This window comes from Gossypium hirsutum, chromosome A02 (genome assembly GCF_007990345.1).
Source record: "Gossypium hirsutum isolate 1008001.06 chromosome A02, Gossypium_hirsutum_v2.1, whole genome shotgun sequence".
Classification (NCBI taxonomy): domain Eukaryota; kingdom Viridiplantae; phylum Streptophyta; class Magnoliopsida; order Malvales; family Malvaceae; genus Gossypium; species Gossypium hirsutum.
In genome coordinates, this window is record NC_053425.1 from 59,709,966 (window position 1) to 59,732,068 (window position 22,103).

Genomic DNA, 22,103 nt, shown 5'->3' on the forward strand with positions numbered 1-22,103 from the left:
TAATTCTTTTTTTCTCTTTTTATTTATAAGAAGAATTTGAAATGGAATTCGTTTGTTATTGTTTGATTTGACTGTTCTATGAAGATAATTTTGAAATGTATACAAGTTTGTCGTTGGTAACTACATTTGACATTTGCTGGCATATATTCTAAACGCCCAATCCCAGCTTTGAAGAAGAAAGCATAAATAATAATAATAATAATAAACCATGAAAAGTCGTGGGAAGCGAACAATAATAATTTAGAAAAATGAAGGAAACCCAAAATTTCCTCCCTATCCTTCCTTGTCTTTGGTATAAAAGCCTACCATTGTTGTACATACAAGAGTTCCAGTCTTGTCCGTACCATTCCTTCTCCAATCATCACCATTGTTTCAGCAAAAATCTTGTATTTTCTTCGACCCATAAAGTAATCAATGGGGGGTGGCCGAGAATTTGCAATATCACTAGACGGAGTGAGGGACAAGAATGTGATGCAGCTGAAGAAGCTCAACACTGTTCTCTTCCCTGTTCGTTACAACGACAAGTACTACGCCGATGCTCTCGCTTCTGGCGATTTCACCAAGCTTGGTCTGCTCCTTATATCTTGCCTATTCCTTTCTGGATTTTCCTTATTTAGATTGAAAACACAATGCCTAGTTCTCTTTGTTTATTCTATGCCGTTTAGTTCTTTCTCTGCAATGGCTTTTCTCAATCATGGCTTTTTCTTTTCTGTTCATTAGCATATACTATCTATTGGGTAATTTATTGTTTCCGTTTACCTGCTGCATATCATATTATGGGAATTTTTTTATTGTGTTTTTTGGTTTTGGTTTTGGCTTTGGCTTTGGCTTTGCATTTTTAGGGTTTTATCTCTTTGCATTGCAAAAATGCCAGTTTTTCTGGGCCTACAAATGATCCATAAGTAGTTTAATAAGAATTTATAAGCCTCGCAACGGGATTATAATGAAGTTGAAACTTCCATTGGTTATGTTTCTATTATGAAAGACCAAACTGCAGCCATTATGTTTAATTAGGTAATGAAATTGGCAGCCTTTGTTCCTGAAACATTAACTTCTATATTTGATTAATTGCCCCTTGCATTGTTCCAGGGGAACCCTTTTTGAAAGTAATTTGTTGTTGGATTCATGGTTTTAGGTTTAATAACCTTTTCTTATATATATATATATATTGCTTGTTCTAATTATTGTGTCCCACAGCATTTGATAACTAACACCTTCAACCATTTTTTTCCCCAATATTCAATTTTTTGGGCTTATTGAACTTAAGAAAAGTGTCATCATCTGTGCCATTCATCCTCTTCAAGACATGCATATATATGTTCCTACTATGCAACTATTAATTATCTCTTCTGCTGCCATAGACTCAAATACATTATGGATCTTCAACGTTGGACCGTCTTTTCTATCTTTGTCCTCATATTATGGAATGCTAATACATCCATCTTAACCCTGCTTTGCTCTTGAGCTTCTAGGTAGTTGGTTTGTAGCTGTATTAAACTTTTTTAGAAAACTTCTGAAAGTCATAAAATACGAAGCTAACATTTCCTGATTCCAAAAATTACGATGCTATGTAGCAGGTACTTGCTTATTGAGCTTTATGGTCTATATCTGTTCACTGAAACTGTAGACATTTCAAAACCTGTTATTTTTCGAAGAAAAATTATCATACCATTTCCTTTTGTCATGATAATTATATACACTATACGTTATATTTAATACTTAAGTCATGTTCGGTCTTGTCTAACTGTCACTCTTTTGCTTTCTAACTCAGCATATTACAGTGACATATGTGTTGAATCAATTGCTTGTCGGCTGGAGAAGAAGGAAGGTGGGGCCATCTGCGTGTATATCATGACATTAGGTGTTTTAGCACCATATCGCGGGCTAGGCATTGGTTAGTAAACAAATAAAATTTTCTTCTGGTGTAGGTCTTGCAAGGATTCAATGGAATAACCTTGATTCATGCTTATTGATAACTATCATGAAAGAATAATCAACCGAATGTTGAGAGCTTACTCTGAAGAAACAAATATTGAAATGCAAGAACCGTCCCAAACATGTTTCACTGAAAATTTGTTCATTTGGTTAAAAACCATGTACCTTCAGGTTTCTTATTTGTCCAGAAATTTGTTGAAATGTTGGTATTTTTGCAGGTACGAGGCTACTGAACCATGTTCTTGTTGGTGTTTGACACACTTTATCCGGATGAAGTATGAAGCTCAGTGTAAACTTGAGCAACAACGTAATTTACCCGGATAAAGAATGAAGGAAGATTAAGCTTCAAAAAAACTCTATATTTGTAGGGTAAAGAAAACAGAATTTTACTTGGTAAAAGAAAGCAAAAATTGAGAGAGTATTTTTTGGAATGATTTCTATTGAAATTCATTGGATTGAAAAATGGCATACAGTACATATACCAGTCATAAGCTGGTCAGATTTGACAAGTTTCACTTACTATTTTTAGGCTTCATTGCAACTTGCACAACTTGCAAATTGCAACTTGTAAAATTAGATAAATTGATATATCAATCTTATCAGCACCTAATGCATTAAATACACTACCTACTTAGTTCTAATTTAACTAAGTTACAAAATATTACAAAATGAAACTGAAATTGAACAGTAGCATCAACTTCAGTAGCTGTAAGTACTTCATCCGGAAATACAACAGCTTGATCTGCTTCTTCATACTTCATCCGGATAACTTATGTTGTACGGTTTGCTCCTTAGTTGCTTTATCTGCTGCATGCATGCCAACTTCAACACTCCTCCTTGGCTTGCATTGTGCAAACTCCTATTTTGGCTCTTAAATCTTCAAATCTTGACACACTAAGGGGCTTTGTTAGGATATCAGCAAGTTGTTCTTCAGAACTGCAATGAATCAGCTTCACTTCTTGAGCTTGCTCCATCTCTTTAACAAAGTGAAATTTGATCTTGAAGTGTTTTGTTCTCCCATGGAACACTGGATTTTTTGTAATTGCAACAGCAGATTGGTTGTCACAATTAATCTCTGTTGCTTCCCTTTAGTGTTGATTTAAATCGACCATTATTTTTCTTAGCCAAATGGCTTGGTTGATAGCTCCTGCAGGTGCCACATACTCTGCTTCAACAGTTAATTGAGCAACAACAGTTTGCTTCTTTGAACTTCAGCAAAAGATGGCTAAACCAAGGGTGAATAGATACCCTGAGGTACTCTTCATATCATCTATCGATCCAGCCCAATCACTATCAGTATAGCCAATTAATTTCATGCTTTCAGCCTTGGTGAACATCATTCCATAGCTCAGTGTACCTTTAATGTACCTGAGAACTATTTTGGCAGTTTGGAAGTGCTTTTCATTGCAGCAATGCATGAATCTTGAAAGCAAACTTACAGCAAACATAATGTCTGGTCTAGTGGCAGTTAAATAGAGTAAACATCCAACTAGACTTCTATAGGTTGATTCACTAACCTTCTCAAAATCGCCTTGGCTTGATAGTTTCTCTCCAATGGCAACTGGTGTACTTGTTGCCTTGCAATTCTGCATGGAGAATTTGTTTAGAATTTTTAAGGCAAAAACCTTCTGACTTTGGAAGATCCTTTGCTGAGTTTGGGATATTTTCATGCCAAGGAAATAAGACATTTGTCCCAAATCAGATATCTCAAACACTTGTTGCATCTTGCACTTGTTGCATCTTGCATTTGAAGTTTGTCAACATTGCTTTGTCTCCTCCTGTTACTAACAAATCATCAACTTATAGAGACACTATCAGTTGAGTTTCTCTACCTTGCTTTTTCACATACAAAGTAAGTTCACTGATGCTTCTTTCAAATCCAAGGCTAGCTAGATAGCCATCAATCCTGCTATACCAGGCTCTTGGAGCCTGTTTCAAGCCATACAAGGCTTTCTTCAGTTTGTACACCTTGTCTTCTTGATCAACAATTTTGAAGCCTTCAAGCTGCTCAACATGTATCTCTTCTTCAAGGAGACCATTGAGAAAGGTTGACTTCACATCGAGTTGATGAATTTTCCATTGCAATTGTGCTGCTAAGGCAACTAGTAGCCTTATGGTGTCAAGCCTAGCCACTGGTGCAAAGGTTTCAAAGTAGTCAATGCCATACTTTTGGCTAAACCCTTTTACAACCAGCATTGCTTTCAATTTGTTCAAGCTTCCATCAGCATTGTGCTTGCCTCTAAATACCCACTTCACTCCAGTGACCTTTCTATTGATTGGTCTTTCAACTAGCTGCCAGTCTGATTCTTCTCAATCATACTGATTTCATCAGCCATTGCCTGTTTCCATCCTTGATGAGCTTCAGCTTCTTCAAAACAGTTTGGTTCAATAGCAGCCACATGAGCTCTTTCATAAATCTCAGCCAATGGTCTAGTGCCTCTGACTGGTTCATCATCAATGTCCATTTCAAGACCATTTTGATCAGCTTCAGTCTGGTCTGTTGCAAGATCTTCAGAGACTGCCTCTGGTTCGTTTTTATCCCAGTTCCAGCTTACTTTCTCATCGAATACAACATCTCTGCTCACAAAGACTTTGTTTGTTGAAGGATCAAGTATTCTATAACCCTTCTTGATACTGCTGTAGCCCGCCAGAATACCAGGATGAGCTTTTTAGCAAGCTTGTCTCTTTTTGCTGCTGGAATATGAGCATAACAAACACATCTAAAGACTCTTAGGTGAGCCAATGATGGTTTGAACCCGAACCAGGCCTCGAATGGAGTTTTTTGAGCCAAAGCCTTGGTTGAGAACCTATTTTGGAGGTAAACAGCAGTGTTAATTGCTTTTGCCCAAAATGTCTTAGGCAAATTTTTTTCAAACATCAAGCACCTGGCCATATCCATCAAGCTTCTGTTCTTTCTTTCACTTACACCATTTTGTTGAAGTGTATAAGTGTTGGTAAGCTGGTGTTTGATGCCTGCTTCATCACAAAACGTATTTAACCTAGATGAAGTATACTCAGTCCCATTATCAGACCTCAATGTCTTCAACTTGCAACCTGTTTCAGTCTCTGCTGCAGCTTTAAACTTAAAAAATACTGAAGCCACTTCTGATTTCTGTTTCAAAAAATAAATCCAGCAATATCTCGAGTAATCATCAATGAATAAGATGAAATACCTACTGCTATTCAAAGATTGAGTCTTCATTGGACCACACACATCAGTGTGTACAAGTTGCAGTCTTTGAGAGGCTCTCCAAGCTTTGTTTGTAGGAAATGGTAGTCTAGCTTGTTTTCCTAGCTGACATACTTCACAAACTTCTTCTTTTTCAACTGAGTTAGTGAAGTTTTCAACCAAATCTTTTTTGGTTAGCTGAGTCATTGAGTTGTAATTGACATGGCCAAGTCTTTTGTGCCATAGCTTGGATTCATCCTGAGCAGCTGTGTAGGCACTGTCTACGCCTTTGTTCCAGTCCACCACAAAACTTTTGTCAACCATGGTCACTGATATGAGCTTGGATCCATTTGGATCACTGATTAGGCACTCATTGCCTTTGAATACCACAGAGTAGCCCTTTTCAAGCAACTGAGCTATACTGAGCAGATTTCTATCTATTTCAGGCACCAAAAGTACATTTGACACAAGTTTGGTACCTATAGGAGTGTCAATCAGCACATCTCCCTTGCCTTCCGCTTTGATGAAGTGTCCATTTCCAACCTTCACCCTTGTTTTGAAGCTTTTGTCAATTTTCTTGAAGATGGTAGCATCATGAGTCATGTGGTTAGTACATCCACTGTCAATCAACCATCCTTTTATGGCTTTTCTTTTGGTAGCTGAGCAAGAAACTGCAAAGACTTGCTTTTCTTGGTCACTGCCTTCTTCTGCTACTCGAGCTTCAGCTCTTGGCTGTTGAGGTTGATTTGGCCTCTGTTTGACTTTGTTTTTGCAAACTTTTTCTGCATGACCCATCTTTTTGCAGATTTTGCACTGCACATCAGGTTTAAACCAACATACTTCACTCGGATGACTTAGCCTTTTACAGTGTGGGCAAGGTGGATATTTTCTTGCACCATCTGTCTTTGGCTTGTCTGACCAGGTTTTCTTCCCCTTGTATCTAGAGGAGTTTGAGGCTGGTCTAGTTTTGGCTTGGAAGGCACCTTCTTGATGTTCCTCCAGTCTACTTGCTCTCCTTTGCTTGAGCATAAAGAGCATTAATCAGTTCTGTCAAGGATATGCTGGTCAAGTCCCTTGAGTCTTCAAGAGATGAGATCTTTGCCTCATACCTTTCAGGTAAGGTTGAGATCACCTTCTCTACAATTCTTGCTTCACTAAATTGATCTCCAAGTAGCCTTATGCTGTTTACTACAGCCATGATTCTGTTTGAGTACTGCTTGACAGTTTCTTCCTCTTTCATCTTCAAGTTTTCAAAGTCCCTTCTTAAATTCAGTAGCTGCTGCTGCCTTGTTCTGTCAGTCCCTTGGAACTCCTCCTTCAACTTATCCCAGGCCTGCTTTGGTGACTCATAAGCCATGATTCTTGTGAAAATCACATCAGATACACTATTCTGGATACATGACATAGCTTTATGCCTCTTTGTTCTTTCATCAGCATGCTGCCTGATTTGAGCCACTGTTGGATTGGCTCTGAGTGGTTCTGGTTCAACATTTGAGTTGACCACTTCCCACAAATCGAATGCCTGCAGGTAGGCCTTTATTTTCACTATCCAAATGTGGTAGCCCTCTCCATTAAAACCTGGTGGTGCAGTTGGTGAGAAGCCTGATGAAGCCATGGTTGTAAGAATTGAAATATGACAGGTCCACTAAGAATAAGGCTCTAGATACCAATTGTTGGTGTTTGACACACTTTATCCGGATGAAGTATGAAGCTTAGTGTAAACTTGAGCAACAACGTAATTTACCCGGATAAAGAATGAAGGAAGATTAAGCTTAAAAAAACTCTGTATTTGCAGGATAAACAACACAGAATTTTACTTGGTAAAAGAAAACAAAATTTGAGAGAGTATTTTTTGGAATGATTTTGTGACAGCCCTAATTCGACCCTAGTTGGAATGTGGTTTCGGGACCACAAAATCGAGTCATAAAATTTAGTTAAAATTTTATTTGCATATCTTATATGTGTGATAGTACTTGTATAAAAATTTGATGTTTTAATTTTATATTAGGAATGTGAATTTTGCTTGAAAGGATCTAGTTGAGAGACTTGGAAAATTATGATAGGTAAATAAGTAAGGACCAAATAGTATTAAAATAGGAAAGTTTGGGTTTGCATGTCAAAGTGCCCAATTCATGTTAAGTGGCCGGCCAAGCATGGTTCCATTCCTCCAAGTTTATGTTGTTTATTATTTAATATTGGTAAGTAAATTAGAATAAATAAAAGAAAGGAATTAAAAAGGAAAAAGATGAATAAAATAAGGGAGGAAGAAGGAGTGTTCATCCTTTTCCTTATTACAATTGCCGTACCTAAAGAAAGAAAAAGAAGAAATTGAAGTTAAGGCATTTGGTCACCTTTAAGTTGATTAAGAAGTTCTTGAATATTCGGTGCCTAAGGGAAAAGTTTATAAGAAGTTTGGCCATGCATGTAACTAGATTGAGGTATGTTTGATATTATTCTTTGAGATTCATGTATATTTTAAGTTGTAAGTTTGAAATCTACCTAGCCATGGTTCAAATTTTGTTAACTGATGGAGATGATATTCGGCCATGAATGTTACATTCTTGGTTGGTATTTTGATGTCTTTGGTGATGAGGTATGAAGATGGTTGATTTTGAGTGTTTAATAAAAAGGATACATGAATTATTGTTAAATAATGGTCGAATGTAGCATGATTAAAGATGTGAATAAATTGAAGTTAAGGAGGTTGTCAATGAAAAATATGAGTTGGATGAGTTTTAAAGAATAAAAATTTAGGTGACTAGAGGTCAAGGACATTCGGTCAAAGGCTTGTGTGCTTGCAAAATCGGCCTAAATATCGTTTTGATGTGTTGAATTGAGTAAGCTAGATGTTGGAACACATAAGGATTCGGCCTTCTAAAACAATAGAGATAAGTGTATGAAAGGCTAAGTTTAAGTAGTAAGGCCGAATAGGTTGTAGATAAGGCACTTGTGAGTTCTTGGCCAAGCAATTGACAAATTAAATTAGAGTTCTTGTGACGTATAATGTCAAGTCTAACTTGGTATATTTGGCCACCTAATTAAGTACATCGGTGGTGTTGAATGTAATCTTACACATTCGGCCATATGGGGTAAAAATGGGTCGAGTGTTCATGAGATGAAATTAGGTGTTTAAATAATGTTATAGTTGACATTGTGCATATATACATGCATTCGGCCATCTAATTGAGTATGAAGGTGGTGTTAAATCTAATTGTGATGCCCATTCCGAAGTATATATATATATACATATATATGTATATATACATAAGTATGCCTATTCGTGATGTTACCTTTAATTATGTGTATAATCGACTAAATGGGTAATTAGTGAGGATGGTTGCCGAATATACAAACATACATATGCATGTGTAATTGAATTATGAATGTTAGCAAGATGGTTAAACTAGTTGATTTATTGATTAAGCTCAATGAGTTAAAGGAGGAGAATCAAGCAAAAGCAAAGAAAAGATCATCGAGTAGCCGAGTTGGAACCGTCTTACCCAACACAAAGTAAGTCACCAAGCATATATTTTGTATTGATCTAAATAGACATAATGTCTATGTAATTATGCCGAATGGAATGATAAATTTATATACATGTATGCATGTGGTGATGAAAGTGTTGAATGAAAAGAAAAGAGGTGAGATGTATTGAGTTGTTGATCTCGGCACTAAGTGTGCGGGTATAAACATTTATGATCATGAGATTGGCACTAAGTGTGCGGGTTTAAATTGTACAGCACTAAGTGTGCGAGTTTGATTATATAGCACTAAGTGTGCGAGTTGATTATATAGCACTGAGTGTGCGGACTTAATATATATTTTTGAATCACTATGGGCACTAAGTGTGCGATATTATTGAGTTGATCACGGACAGCGGATCGGGTAAGTACCTTGAGTTCATGACTAATAGGCGCTATGTTTATATTTGGAGTTGAGCTTGGTAAGTTTGAACCTATGTGACAATTATAATTGAAGTCACGTACATAAGATTTATCGTGGAATAGGTGAAAGGTCATTTAGTTGTATGATTGTAACGAAAATAAAATGATGTATGAAAATGCCTCAAATATCCTATTGATTAGTATATGGAATGTGAATGCATGACTTGGTATGAGATTGAACCGATAGGTTTAAGGAACTATGGTATGGTTCGGTATGGATGGAGTAACTAGCCTCGTTCCATTTTGTTTCCTCTTGTGATAATGTTATTAATGGATGGTAGTGCATTGCTTATGACTTACTGAGTTATATACTCACTCGGTGTTTCCTTGTCACCTATTTTAGGTTTCTTGGACTCGTCTCTTCTTGCGTGATCGGGCCGTCATCGAAGTCATCACACCGGCTAGCAACTTTTGGTATCTTCTTTTTAGTCGGTCTAGGAGAACATTTCGGCATGTATAGGCTAATATGTTTTGTCGAAATTTGGTATGTAAACTTTTAGCCATGCGAAAATGGCATAAATGTTCGGTTGGATTTGGTTCTATAATGTTAGGTCGTAAGTCTTGGAAATTCGATTTTTATGCCATATGTCATGGTTGATTATTTTTGGTGTTAAAATTCATGATATGGCAATAGTGTAGTAGGGAGATGTTTGACAATGATTAGCCTTTGGCATGGCTAGTCATGATCATAACTTGTGATATGTATGATGAATTACTAGTTAGATCAAGGAGAAATCACGAAATAGGCATAGTTGCTTTAGTAACAGATGCTGGCAGCAGCAGTGACGTGAGATTGAAAAATCACTAAAAATAGTAGGAGAGTAATTAATTAATGAATAAATTATGTAATCGAAGCTGGATGAGTCTATTTTCATATAGAAGAAACGAAACGACCATATTAGCTGTATCTTAGGAGATAATTAAACTCTTGTGAAACAGAGCCAGAGCGATTTCTGGATTCCCTGTTCCGACTTTGGAAATTCATTATAAATTAACCAGAGATAATTAGAAGTCATGCCATATGTGCATAGATTCCCCTTTGAGTATAGTTTCTATAAAAACAAACGAAATTAGTATTGAAGCCCTGTACAGGGAGATATCCAAGTCGTAATGTGCAAAGGTCAGTGTAGTCGATCCCTGTAACATGGGAGACTTTGACTAATAAACTGTACTAATTGGCCTGACCAAAAATTCTAGAAAAAAATATGTAGATGGGCATATGAGTCTAGTTTCAGGGAAAATTCTTGGAACTGGATTTCGAGTTTCAGAACTCAAGATATGATTTTTAAAGCGACTAGTACGCAGAGTGACAGCTTGTCTGGGAAATTTTTAATAAGTGGTTTGAAGTCTGTTAACACCTCGTGTTCGACTCCGGCGACGATCTTGGGTTCGGGGTGTTACATTTGATTGGTATCAGAGCTATGGTTTAGTCGGTTCGAGGACTACCATAGCACGTATGAGTCTAGCTATACATGCCTTAATGTTAATGTTTAAATGTGTGATGACTTCTGACGGTTAAAATTTTTGTTGTGATTAGTGAATGGATCCCGGTGGAGAGAGAACCTTGGCGGATGACGTTGAAAGTGTAGCGGCTGCTCCTGCACAAGGGATGCCGCCTGTTGAACCTCAGTCATCTGCGAATAATCAAGGTGAGGGGGCTAAACAAGCCTTCTTTACCATGATGAATGAGTGGGTCGCACAATATGCCCGAACCAATCCGGCTGTCCAACCATTCCCGAATTTGAATAATCCACCCCAAGAGCCCGTAATGCCATCAGTTACTGATCCTGTGAGGCTGAGTAAGCCACCTGTAGACTTGATTAGGAAACGCGGGGCTGAGGAGTTCAGGGCCATAGTTACTGATGATGCTAAAAGGGCCGAGTTCTGGCTTGATAACACCATTCGGGTGTTTGACGAACTATCATGCACGCCCGATGAATGTCTAAAGTGTGCTATATCCTTGTTGCGGGACTCAGCCTACTATTGGTGGAGGACCCTGATTTCTATAGTCCCAAACGAACGAGTAACTTGGGACTTTTTTCAAACGGAATTTCGAAAGAAATATATTAGTCAACGGTTCATTGATCAAAAGCGTAAGGAATTCTTGGAACTCAAGCAAGGCCGTATGACAGTATCTGAATACGAACATGAATTCGTAAGACTCAGTAGGTATGCCCGGGAGTGTGTAGCTGATGAGGTTGCTATGTGCAAAAGATTCGAAGAAGGATTGAATGAAGATTTAAAGCTACTAGTGGGTATTTTAGAGATAAAAGAATTCGTAACACTAGTCGAACGAGCCTGCAAGGCGGAAGAACTTGGAAAGGAGAAGAAGAAGGCTGAATTTGAAGCTAGAGACTATCGTAAAAGATCGACGGGTAAAGCTCCGTTCTCAGTTGTAAAGAAGTTCAGGGAGGACACTAATAAGTCGAGGACGACTGCGGGAATTTCCATCAGAGCATGACCACCGACGGACTCCCGAGCTACTTCGGTAGCTAGTGTGGGCAATAATCGTCAAGAGAAACCTGAATGTCCCCAATGCGGAAGACGACACCTAGGTGAATGTTGGGGTAAGTCTACTAACAGGGCCTGTTACAGATGCGGTTCGAAGGACCACTTCATTAGAGATTGCACGGAGCTTGATGAGAAGAATAAGATTCAAGGTGCAAGACCTAGTGGAGTGACAACTAGAGGTAGACCACCGAGAATTTTAGGAGGTAGGGGTGGTAGTCAGAGAGGGGCCTCTGATACGGCTGTTCGAGCCGAGAACCGTACTCCTGCTAGAGCATATGCCATTCGCGCACGAGAGGAGGCATCCTCCCCTGACGTCATCACTGGTACCTTCACTCTCTTTGATACTAATGTGATTGCATTGATTGACCCTGGCTCTACTCATTCATATGTATGTGAAACCTTAGCATCCAGTAAGACTCTACCTGTTGAGTCTACTGAGTTCGTAATTCGGGTGTCAAATCCCTTGGGTCGTTACTGCTTGTCGACAAAGTGTGTAAGAAATGCCCCCTAGTAATTCGAGATTCCTGTTTTCCGGCGGACTTGATGCTTTTTCCGTTTGATGAATTTGATGTTATTCTTGGTTTGGATTGGTTGACCGCGCATGATGCGGTTGTGAATTGCAAAAGCAAGACTATTGATTTGAGGTGCGCAAATAATGAGATAATCCGAGTTGAGTCTACGGACTTAAGGGGGTTGCCAGCTGTAATATCAGCAATGTTGGCCCAGAAATATGTAAGAAAAGGGTGCGAAGCATACCTTGCGTATGTACTTGATGACAAAGAATTAGAAAAGAAACCCGAATCTGTACCGGTGGTTTGTGAATACTCGGATGTTTTTCCTGAAGAATTACCGGGTTTACCACCTGTTCGGGAGGTAGAGTTTGGTATTGAGCTTGTACCTGGAACTACGCCAATTTCGATAGCTCCGTATCGTATGGCACCAACTGAGTTAAAGGAATTGAAAGCTCAATTGCAAGAGTTGACGGATAGAGGTTTCACTCGACCAAGTTTCTCACCTTGGGGTGCACCAGTATTGTTCGTGAAAAAGAAGGACGAAACCATGAGGTTGTGCATTGACTATCGTCAACTGAATAAAGTGACGATAAAGAATAAATATCCATTACCGCGTATTGATGATTTGTTTGATCAACTAAAGTGAGCCTTAGTGTTTTCAAAGATAGATTTGAGATCGGGTTATTATCAGTTGCGGATTCGAGATTCAGACGTACCCAAAACTGCTTTCAGAACGAGGTACGGTCACTACGAGTTCTTAGTGATGTCGTTCGGGCTCACTAATTCCTCTGCGGTATTTATGGATTTGATGAATCGGATCTTCAGACAGTATTTGGACCGGTTCGTAGTTGTGTTCATTGATGACATCTTAGTCTATTCAGGAGATGAGACCGAACATGCTGAGCACCTGAGATTAGTGTTGCAAATTTTGCGGGATAAGCAGTTATATGCTAAGTTCAGTAAGTGTGAGTTCTGGTTAAGAGAGGTTAGCTTCTTGGGTCATGTGGTATCCGCATCGGGTATTCGAGTTGACCCGAGCAAAATTTCAGCCATACTTAACTGGAAGCCTCCAAGAAATATGACCGAAGTTCGGAGCTTCCTGGGGCTCGCCGATTATTACCGACGATTTGTAAAAGGTTTCTCGATGATAGCTGCACCGTTGACGAAACTACTCCAAAAAGATGTTGAGTTTGAGTGGACAGAGAACCGTCAGAAGAGTTTCGATCGACTAAAGACCTGTTTAACCGAAGCTCCAGTGCTAGTACAACCGGAGTTCGGCAAAGAGTTTGTCATTTATAGTGATGCATCCTTACTTGGGCTAGGTTGTGTGTTGATGCAAGAAGGTCGAGTTGTGGCTTACGTGTCGAGACAATTAAAGCCGCATGAGAGAAACTATCCGACCCATGATCTTGAATTGGCGGCCATAGTGTTCGCCTTGAAAATATGGCGGCATTACTTGTTTGGGGAAAGGTGTCATATTTATTCGGACCACAAAAGTCTTAAATATTTGATGACTCAAAGAGATCTAAATCTGCGACAAAGACGTTGGCTTGAGTTGTTGAAAGACTATGAACTTGTTATCGATTATCACCCGGGAAAGGCTAACGTGGTTGCCGATGCTTTAAGTCGGAAAGCACTGTTTGCTTTGAGAGCGGTGAATGCTCACTTATCCGTCCCACCCGATGGGGTGCTAGTAGCTGAATTAGAGGCCAAACCATTATTGATTCGTCAAATACTTGAATCCTAGAAAGTCGATGCTGAATTGGTCACCAAACGAGCTGAATGTGCTTCGAATAAGGAATCGGAGTTCCGGATTGACGACAATGATTGCTTGACGTTCAGAGGTCGATTATGTGTTCCAAGAAATTCGGAACTTATTTCGATGATTTTGAACGAGGCTCATAGTAGTCGAATGTCAGTCCACCCGGGTAGTACTAAAATGTACAATGACCTGAAATGCCAATTTTGGTGGCCCGGTATGAAACGAGACATTTCTGAATTTGTTTCAAGGTGTCTGATATGTCAACAAGTAAAAGCGGAACATCAAGTGCCATCTGGATTACTTCAGCCAATCATGATACCCGAATGGAAATGGGATCGAGTGACAATGGACTTTGTATCTGGGTTGCCTTTGACTCAGAGTAAGAAAGATGCAATCTGGGTCATTGTTGATAGATTGACCAAGTCTGCTCATTTTATCCCTGTCCGTACGGATTTTTCGCTCAATAAATTGGCAGAATTATATGTCTCCCAAATAGTTCGGTTGCATGGGGTACCTATTTCCATCGTGTCGGATAGAGACCCAAGATTTACCTCGCGATTTTGGAAGAAATTACAAGAAGCATTGGGTACCAAGATGCACTTTAGCACCGCATTCCATCCTCAAACCGATGGCCAATCTGAGCGGATAATTCAAATACTCGAGGATATGTTGAGATGTTGTGTTTTAGAGTTTTGTGGTTCATGGGAAAGATATCTGCCTTTGATCGAATTCGCTTACAACAATAGTTTTCAATCAAGCATTAAGATGGCACCTTACGAGGCTTTATACGGTCGTAAATGCCGTACCCCATTATTTTGGACTGAACTTAGTGAAAGTAAAATCCTTGGGGTTGATTTGATTAAGGATGCCGAGCAGATAGTCCGAGTAATTCGTGAAAGTTTGAAAGCCGCTTCGGACCGTCAAAAGGCGTATGCGGATTTGAAAAGAAAAGACATTGAATATCAGGTTGGAGACAAAGTATTTCTCAAAGTTTCACCCTGGAAGAAGGTGCTTAGATTTGGTCGTAAGGGCAAATTGAGTCCGAGGTTCATCGGTCCGTACGAAGTATCCGAACGAGTTGGACCAGTTGCATACCGATTAATTTTACCCCCTGAGCTTGAAAAGATTCACAACGTTTTCCATGTCTCGATGCTTCGATGATATAGGTCCGACCCGTCACACGTAATCACTCCATCTAAGATCGAGATTCAGCCTAACTTGAGTTATGAAGAAGAACCGGTTCGCATTTTGATGCGTGAAGTAAAAGAGTTGCGAAATAAGAAAATCCCATTAGTGAAGGTGTTGTGGCATAAACACGGAATTGAAGAAGCCACTTGGGAACTTGAGGACTCTATGAAGGATCGATATCCAAAATTATTCACCGGTAAGATTTTCGGGGACGAAAATTTCTTATGTGGGGGAGAGTTGTGACAGCCCTAATTCGACCCTAGTCGGAATGTGGTTTCGGGACCACAAAACCGAGTCATAAAATTTAGTTAAAATTTTATTTGCATATCTTATATGTGTGATAGTACTTGTATAAAAATTTGATGTTTTAATTTTATATTAGGAATGTGAATTTTGCTTGAAAGGATCTAGTTGAGAGACTTGGAAAATTATGATAGGTAAATAAGTAAGGACCAAATAGTATTAAAATAGGAAAGTTTGGGTTTGCATGTCAAAGTGCCCAATTCATGTTAAGTGGCCGGCCAAGCATGGTTCCATTCCTCCAAGTTTATGTTGTTTATTATTTAATATTGGTAAGTAAATTAGAATAAATAAAAGAAAGGAATTAAAAAGGAAAAAGATGAATAAAATAAGGGAGGAAGAAGGAGTGTTCATCCTTTTCCTTATTACAATTGCCGTACCTAAAGAAAGAAAAAGAAGAAATTGAAGTTAAGGCATTTGGTCACCTTTAAGTTGATTAAGAAGCTCTTGAATATTCGGTGCCTAAGGGAAAAGTTTCTAAGAAGTTTGGCCATGCATGTAACTAGATTGAGGTATGTTTGATATTATTCTTTGAGATTCATGTATATTTTAAGTTGTAAGTTTGAAATCTACCTAGCCATGGTTCAAATTTTGTTAACTGATGGAGATGATATTCGGCCATGAATGTTACATTCTTGGTTCGTATTTTGATGTCTTTGGTGATGAGGTATGAAGATGGTTGATTTTGAGTGTTTAATAAAAAGGATACATGAATTACTGTTAAATAATGGTCGAATGTAGCATGATTAAAGATGTGAATAAATTGAAGTTAAGGAGGTTGTCAATGAAAAATATGAGTTGGATGAGTTTTAAAGAATAAAAATTTAGGTGACTAGAGGTCAAGGACATTCGGTCAAAGGCTTGTGTGCTTGCAAAATCGGCCTAAATGTCGTTTTGATGTGTTGAATTGAGTAAGCTAGATGTTGGAACACATAAGGATTCGGCCTTCTAAAACAATAGAGATAAGTGTATGAAAGGCTAAGTTTAAGTAGTAAGGCCGAATAGGTTGTAGATAAGGCACTTATGAGTTCTTGGCCAAGCAATTGACAAATTAAATTAGAGTTCTTGTGACGTATAATGTCAAGTCTAACTTGGTATATTTGGCCACCTAATTAAGTACATCGGTGGTGTTGAATGTAATCTTACACATTCGGCCATATGGGGTAAAAATGGGCCGAGTGTTCATGAGATGAAATTAGGTGTTTAAATAATGTTATAGTTGACATTGTGCATATATACATGCATTCGGCCATCTAATTGAGTATGAAGGTGGTGTTAAATCTAATTGTGAAGCCCATTCCGAAGTATATATATATACATATATATATGTATATATACATAAGTATGCCCATTCGTGATGTTACCTTTAATTATGTGTATAATCGACTAAATGGGTAATTAGTGAGGATGGTTGCCGAATATACAAACATACATATGCATGTGTAATTGAATTATGAATGTTTAGCAAGATGGTTAAACTAGTTGATTTATTGATTAAGCTCAAGGAGTTAAAGGAGGAGAATCAAGCAAAGGCAAAGAAAAGATCATCGAGTAGCCGAGTTGGAACCGTCTTACCCAACACAAAGTAAGTCACCAAGCATATATTTTGTATTGATCTAAATAGACATAATGTCTATGTAATTATGCCGAATGGAATGATAAATTTATATACATGTATGCATGTGGTGATGAAAGTGTTGAATGAAAAGAAAAGAGGTGAGATGTATTGAGTTGTTGATCTCGGCACTAAGTGTGCGGGTATAAACATTTATGATCATGAGATTGGCACTAAGTGTGCGGGTTTAAATTGTACAGCACTAAGTGTGCGAGTTTGATTATATAGCACTAAGTGTGCGAGTTGATTATATAGCACTGAGTGTGCGGACTTAATATATATTTTTGAATCACTATGGGCACTAAGTGTGCGACATTATTGAGTTGATCACGGACAGCGGACCGGGTAAGTACCTTGAGTTCATGACTAATAGGCGCTATGTTTATATTTGGAGTTGAGCTTGGTAAGTTTGAACCTATGTGACAATTATAATTGAAGTCACGTACATAAGATTTATCGTGGAATAGGTGAAAGGTCATTTAGTTGTATGATTGTAACGAAAATAAAATGATGTATGAAAATGCCTCAAATATCCTATTGATTAGTATATGGAATGTGAATGCATGACTTGGTATGAGATTGAACCGATAGGTTTAAGGAACTATGGTATGGTTCGGTATGGATGGAGTAACTAGCCTCGTTCCATTTTGTTTCCTCTTGTGATAATGTTATTAATGGATGGTAGTGCATTGCTTATGACTTACTGAGTTATATACTCACTCGGTGTTTCCTTGTCACCTATTTTAGGTTTCTTGGACTCGTCTCTTTTTGCGTGATCGGGCCGTCATCGAAGTCATCACACCGGCTAGCAACTTTTGGTATCTTCTTTTTAGTCAGTCTAGGAGAACATTTCGGCATGTATAGGCTAATATGTTTTGTTGAAATTTGGTATGTAAACTTTTAGCCATGCGAAAATGGCATAAATGTTCGGTTGGATTTGGTTCTATAATGTTAGGTCGTAAGTCTTGGAAATTCGATTTTTATGCCATATGTCATGGTTGATTATTTTTGGTGTTAAAATTCATGATATGGCAATAGTGTAGTAGGGAGATGTTTGACAATGATTAGCCTTTGGCATGGCTAGTCATGATCATAATTTGTGATATGTATGATGAATTACTAGTTAGATCAAGGAGAAATCACGAAATAGGCATAGTTGCTTTAGTAACAGATGCTGGCAGCAGCAGTGACGTGAGATTGAAAAATCACTAAAAATAGTAGGAGAGGAATTAATTAATGAATAAATTATGTAATCGAAGCTGGATGAGTCTATTTTCATATAGAAGAAACGAAACGACCATATGAGCTGTATGTTAGGAGATAATTAAACTCTTGTGAAACAGGGCCAGAGCTATTTCTGGATTCCCTGTTCCGACTTTGGAAATTCATTATAAATTAACCAGAGATAATTAGAAGTCATGCCATATGTGCATAGATTCCCCTTTGAGTCTAGTTTCTATAGAAACAAACGAAATCAGTATTGAAGCCCTGTAAAGGGAGATATCCAAGTCGTAATGTGCAAAGGTCAGTGTAGTCGATCCCCGTAACATGGGAGACTTTGACTAATAAACTGTACTAATTGGCCTGACCAAAAATTCTAGAAAAAAATTTGTAGATGGACATATGAGTCTAGTTTCAGGGAAAATTCACGGAACTGGATTTCAAGTTTCAGAACTCAAGATATGATTTTTAAAGCGACTAGTACGCAGAGTGACAGCTTGTCTGGGAAATTTTTAATAAGTGGTTTGAAGTCTGTTAACACCTCGTGTTCGACTCCGGCGACGATCTCGGGTTCGGGGTGTTACAGATTTCTATTGAAATTCATTGGATTGAAAAATGGCATACTGCCAGTATATATACCAGTCATAAGCTGGTCAGATTTGACAAGTTTCACTTACTATTTTTAGGCTTCATTGCAACATGCACAACTTGCAAATTGCAACTTGTAAAATTTGATAAACTGATATATCAATCTTATCAGCACCGAATGCATTAAATACACTACCTACTTAGTTCTAATTTAACTAAGATACAAAATATTACAAAATGAAACTGAAATTGAATAGTAGCATCAACTTCAGTAGTTGTAAGTACTTCATCCGGAAATACTACAGCAGCTTGATCTGCTTCTTCATACTTCATCTGGATAACTTATGTTGTACGGTCTGCTCCTTAGTTGCTTTATCTGCTGCATGCATGCCAACTTCAACAGTTCTTGATCTCTGTTTGAAGCAAAACATACAAGAAATTTACTTGCATGTTCAGACAAACAATGATGATGCCATCAACTTCTATAAGAAATTCGGGTTTGAAATCACTGAGAGAATCAAGAGCTATTACACAAACATTGACCCTCCTGACTGCTTTGTTCTTACCAAGTTCATCACTACATCTCAAGCGAACAAATAACAGGTAAAAGGTAGAACTGGTTTTCAGGAGTCATCGGTCATTGTTGTCTTATTGAATTTTATTGATTCTTATACTGGGGATTATTTTGATGATAAGGATGCTGAAATGCATTGATGACGAGTTATGATTTGTTTATCGGAGTCCTACTTTATCTTATGGGATGAATTATTTTTGAGACAAAAGAGATCATAGTCGGGAACATTTGCAGATGTTGTAATTTAAACTCCAGATTTATTGGCTGTCATCTTTTGAAAGTAACTTAATAAATCAGTTGGATTATCTCGGTTTTCATGGAGTTGCAGATTTCATATAAAATGTTTATAGAGGAAAAAGAAAATAACATCCTGCTTGGTAACCTTTATGGGGCTTTGGAAACCATATCCAACACTATTATCTGGTTTGGTTACTAGTGTGCAGGAATTTTTTTTTTCTTTGGTCATAATTTTTATTTATTTATTATGTATGTATTATCATAACTAGACATAAATTAAAGAATAGTCATATAAATTTAAGCTCGAAATTAGAAATATAAATAAAATTTTTAGTCAAAAATAAAATCTCCGAAATTTACTTTTTCTACTCTTTACTAAAATTAAGTCATAAAATTAACTAAATGTTATCAATTGAATTAATTTATTGTTAGTTCATATATTAAAATATATGGAAAAAACAATACTCATCAAACTTAGCATGAACACCTTAATATGATCAATAGATGTGAAAAGTAGAGAAAGATTAAAACAAAGGTGTTTTTAGTAATTTTAATTTTTTAGGAATTTGTTGTGCTACTAATTTTTTTTATTACTCTTATTGTTTGAAACATGTTTTTACTCTAGAGTTATAAATACATAAAGGATGATAGATTTTACAATTCAATAAATAACACATACATGTATTACATGGATAGAAGAAGGTGGTCCATTTTATAATTTATATATCATACGAGTACATGAATCTCGTAATATATACTAAAAATTATTTTTTATGTATCTAGTCATTTACAACATATAAAGTGCATGATACTCCCTCTTGGGTGACTACTACCTATGAATATGGCTAGTTAAAATCTAGCCAAAAAATCTAATGCGATAAAGACTTTTTTTTTTGAAAAAAAAAATCGGAAAGAGTAAAATTCAATTAATAAAATCATCAATTACAAGATCATGGATTTTCGTAGGGTAGTCCATACTAAAGACCAAATTACAATAATTAGTAATGGCATATTTCACATGAAGTCCGCATCCTTATTAAAACTTCGGTTGACTCAATTAACAACGACATTATTTAACATCTCCATGGTTTTCAAAGACTCATTAATATAATGACCAATGATTGTAATATCCTCTCTTGGTTTCTTAATCTTGTTTGCGAGGCTAGCATAATCAGTTTCGAAGATGGCATTTGCAATGTTAAGGGAGCGCGCAATCTTAGGGCTTTTTTCAAATGCATATAGCTTTGCCCAATCTACCATCATCTTCTCATTTTTGAAACCACAGCCCCCATTAATAACGAAGCAATCAGAGTCACGTACAATTACACCAAACCCCGTTTTATCGTTGGAAACAATAGCATCAAAGTTTATCTTTACTGTCCCGCTTAATGGCTTCTCCCAGTTCTTAAGAGCAGGGGTTAAAGGTAACACCGGCTTGTTGACCATATTTTGAATCTAAAAATCTTAACAAAGAGTTATGGCCCTATCCCAAATGACCTGTGCTTCTTCTTTCTTACCATGAAAAATATAATTGTTTCGGTTGTTCCAACTATTCCACAACGTTGTTATAAAATCTACTATAGCTTTCTTATCCAATAAACACATGGCATCTTCGATCCAGTCAATGCAACATAAGTAGTCTTTGTTGAGAAGCCTACCATCAAGTCCACCGAGGGTAAGAATGGCTCGAGCAGTTGGACAATCTTTAAGGGTGTGGACAAGGGTTTCAACACTTGCACCATACCTAGGGCAATCCCTTCTAAAGTTCTGTGTTATAGAGGAGATCTTTGCATTCATAGGGAGAAGCTCATGTCCCATACGCCAAGTAAAAACCTGAAATTTTGGAAGGGTTTTTAGCTTCCAAATAGTCTTCCAAAGAATCTATGAGGACCAAAACCCATCTGCTTAAGAAGAAGCCACGAATAGGCCGACTTAGAGGTGTAAAATCCATGAGGGTTATGGAATCAAACCATGCTGTCGTTTGGGCCATTGGATAGAATAGGTAAATTACAAATACGATACTGCAGCCATAAATTTCATGCACCTTATTTTTATTCCAGCTTGTACGATTATTAACCCATAAATCGTGCACTTTTCTTTCATAAAAATTCAGAGTAGTGCAGCGCAGTGAGTCACCGTCTAAACCTTCAAAGCCCCAATTGTCTTTGTGAATATCAATACTATTCCCATCACCAACTTGCCAATCGAAGCCATTTTCGAGGGCTTTAGCAGCAGTAGCAATACTAGTTCGTGTGTAAGACAGTTTGTCAACCTTTTTAGGGTGGAAGAGGTCGCCACTAGGGAAATATTTTGAGCTGAGCACATGATAGCACAACGTGTATTTGATGGTGAAGAGCCTCCAAACTAGTCTACCAAGGAAAGCAAGGTTAAAAAGCCGAAGGTCTCTAAAGCCAAGCCCTCCCATGCCCTTGGGGAAGCAAACTTTGTCCCATGCAAGCATTGCCCACCTTCGTCCTTTGTCTTTGCATATCCACCACATCCTACAGATTTTAGATTGCATCTCCTCTAGAGAGACCTTAGGAGTAA

The 22,103-nt window shown here is 37.7% G+C and overlaps 1 protein-coding gene across 2 annotated transcripts; it reads left to right on the forward strand.

Annotated features, from left to right (window-relative positions):
* The first annotated feature begins 133 nt into the window (after positions 1 to 133).
* Positions 134 to 19,634, forward strand: LOC107951977 (N-alpha-acetyltransferase 50). 2 transcript variants are annotated; one of them, XM_041086968.1, is made up of 4 exons: positions 134 to 568; positions 1,772 to 1,894; positions 2,154 to 2,174; positions 19,149 to 19,634. In XM_041086968.1, exons 1-4 carry the CDS (start codon positions 415 to 417, stop codon positions 19,343 to 19,345), a joined length of 495 nt encoding a protein of 164 aa, XP_040942902.1. In that variant the 5' UTR covers positions 134 to 414; the 3' UTR covers positions 19,346 to 19,634. The 2 variants fall into 2 exon arrangements, with proteins under 2 accessions (XP_040942902.1, XP_040942899.1); XM_041086965.1 differs by having other exon boundaries at positions 137 to 568; positions 1,782 to 1,894.
* Positions 19,635 to 22,103: the final 2,469 nt, after the last annotated feature.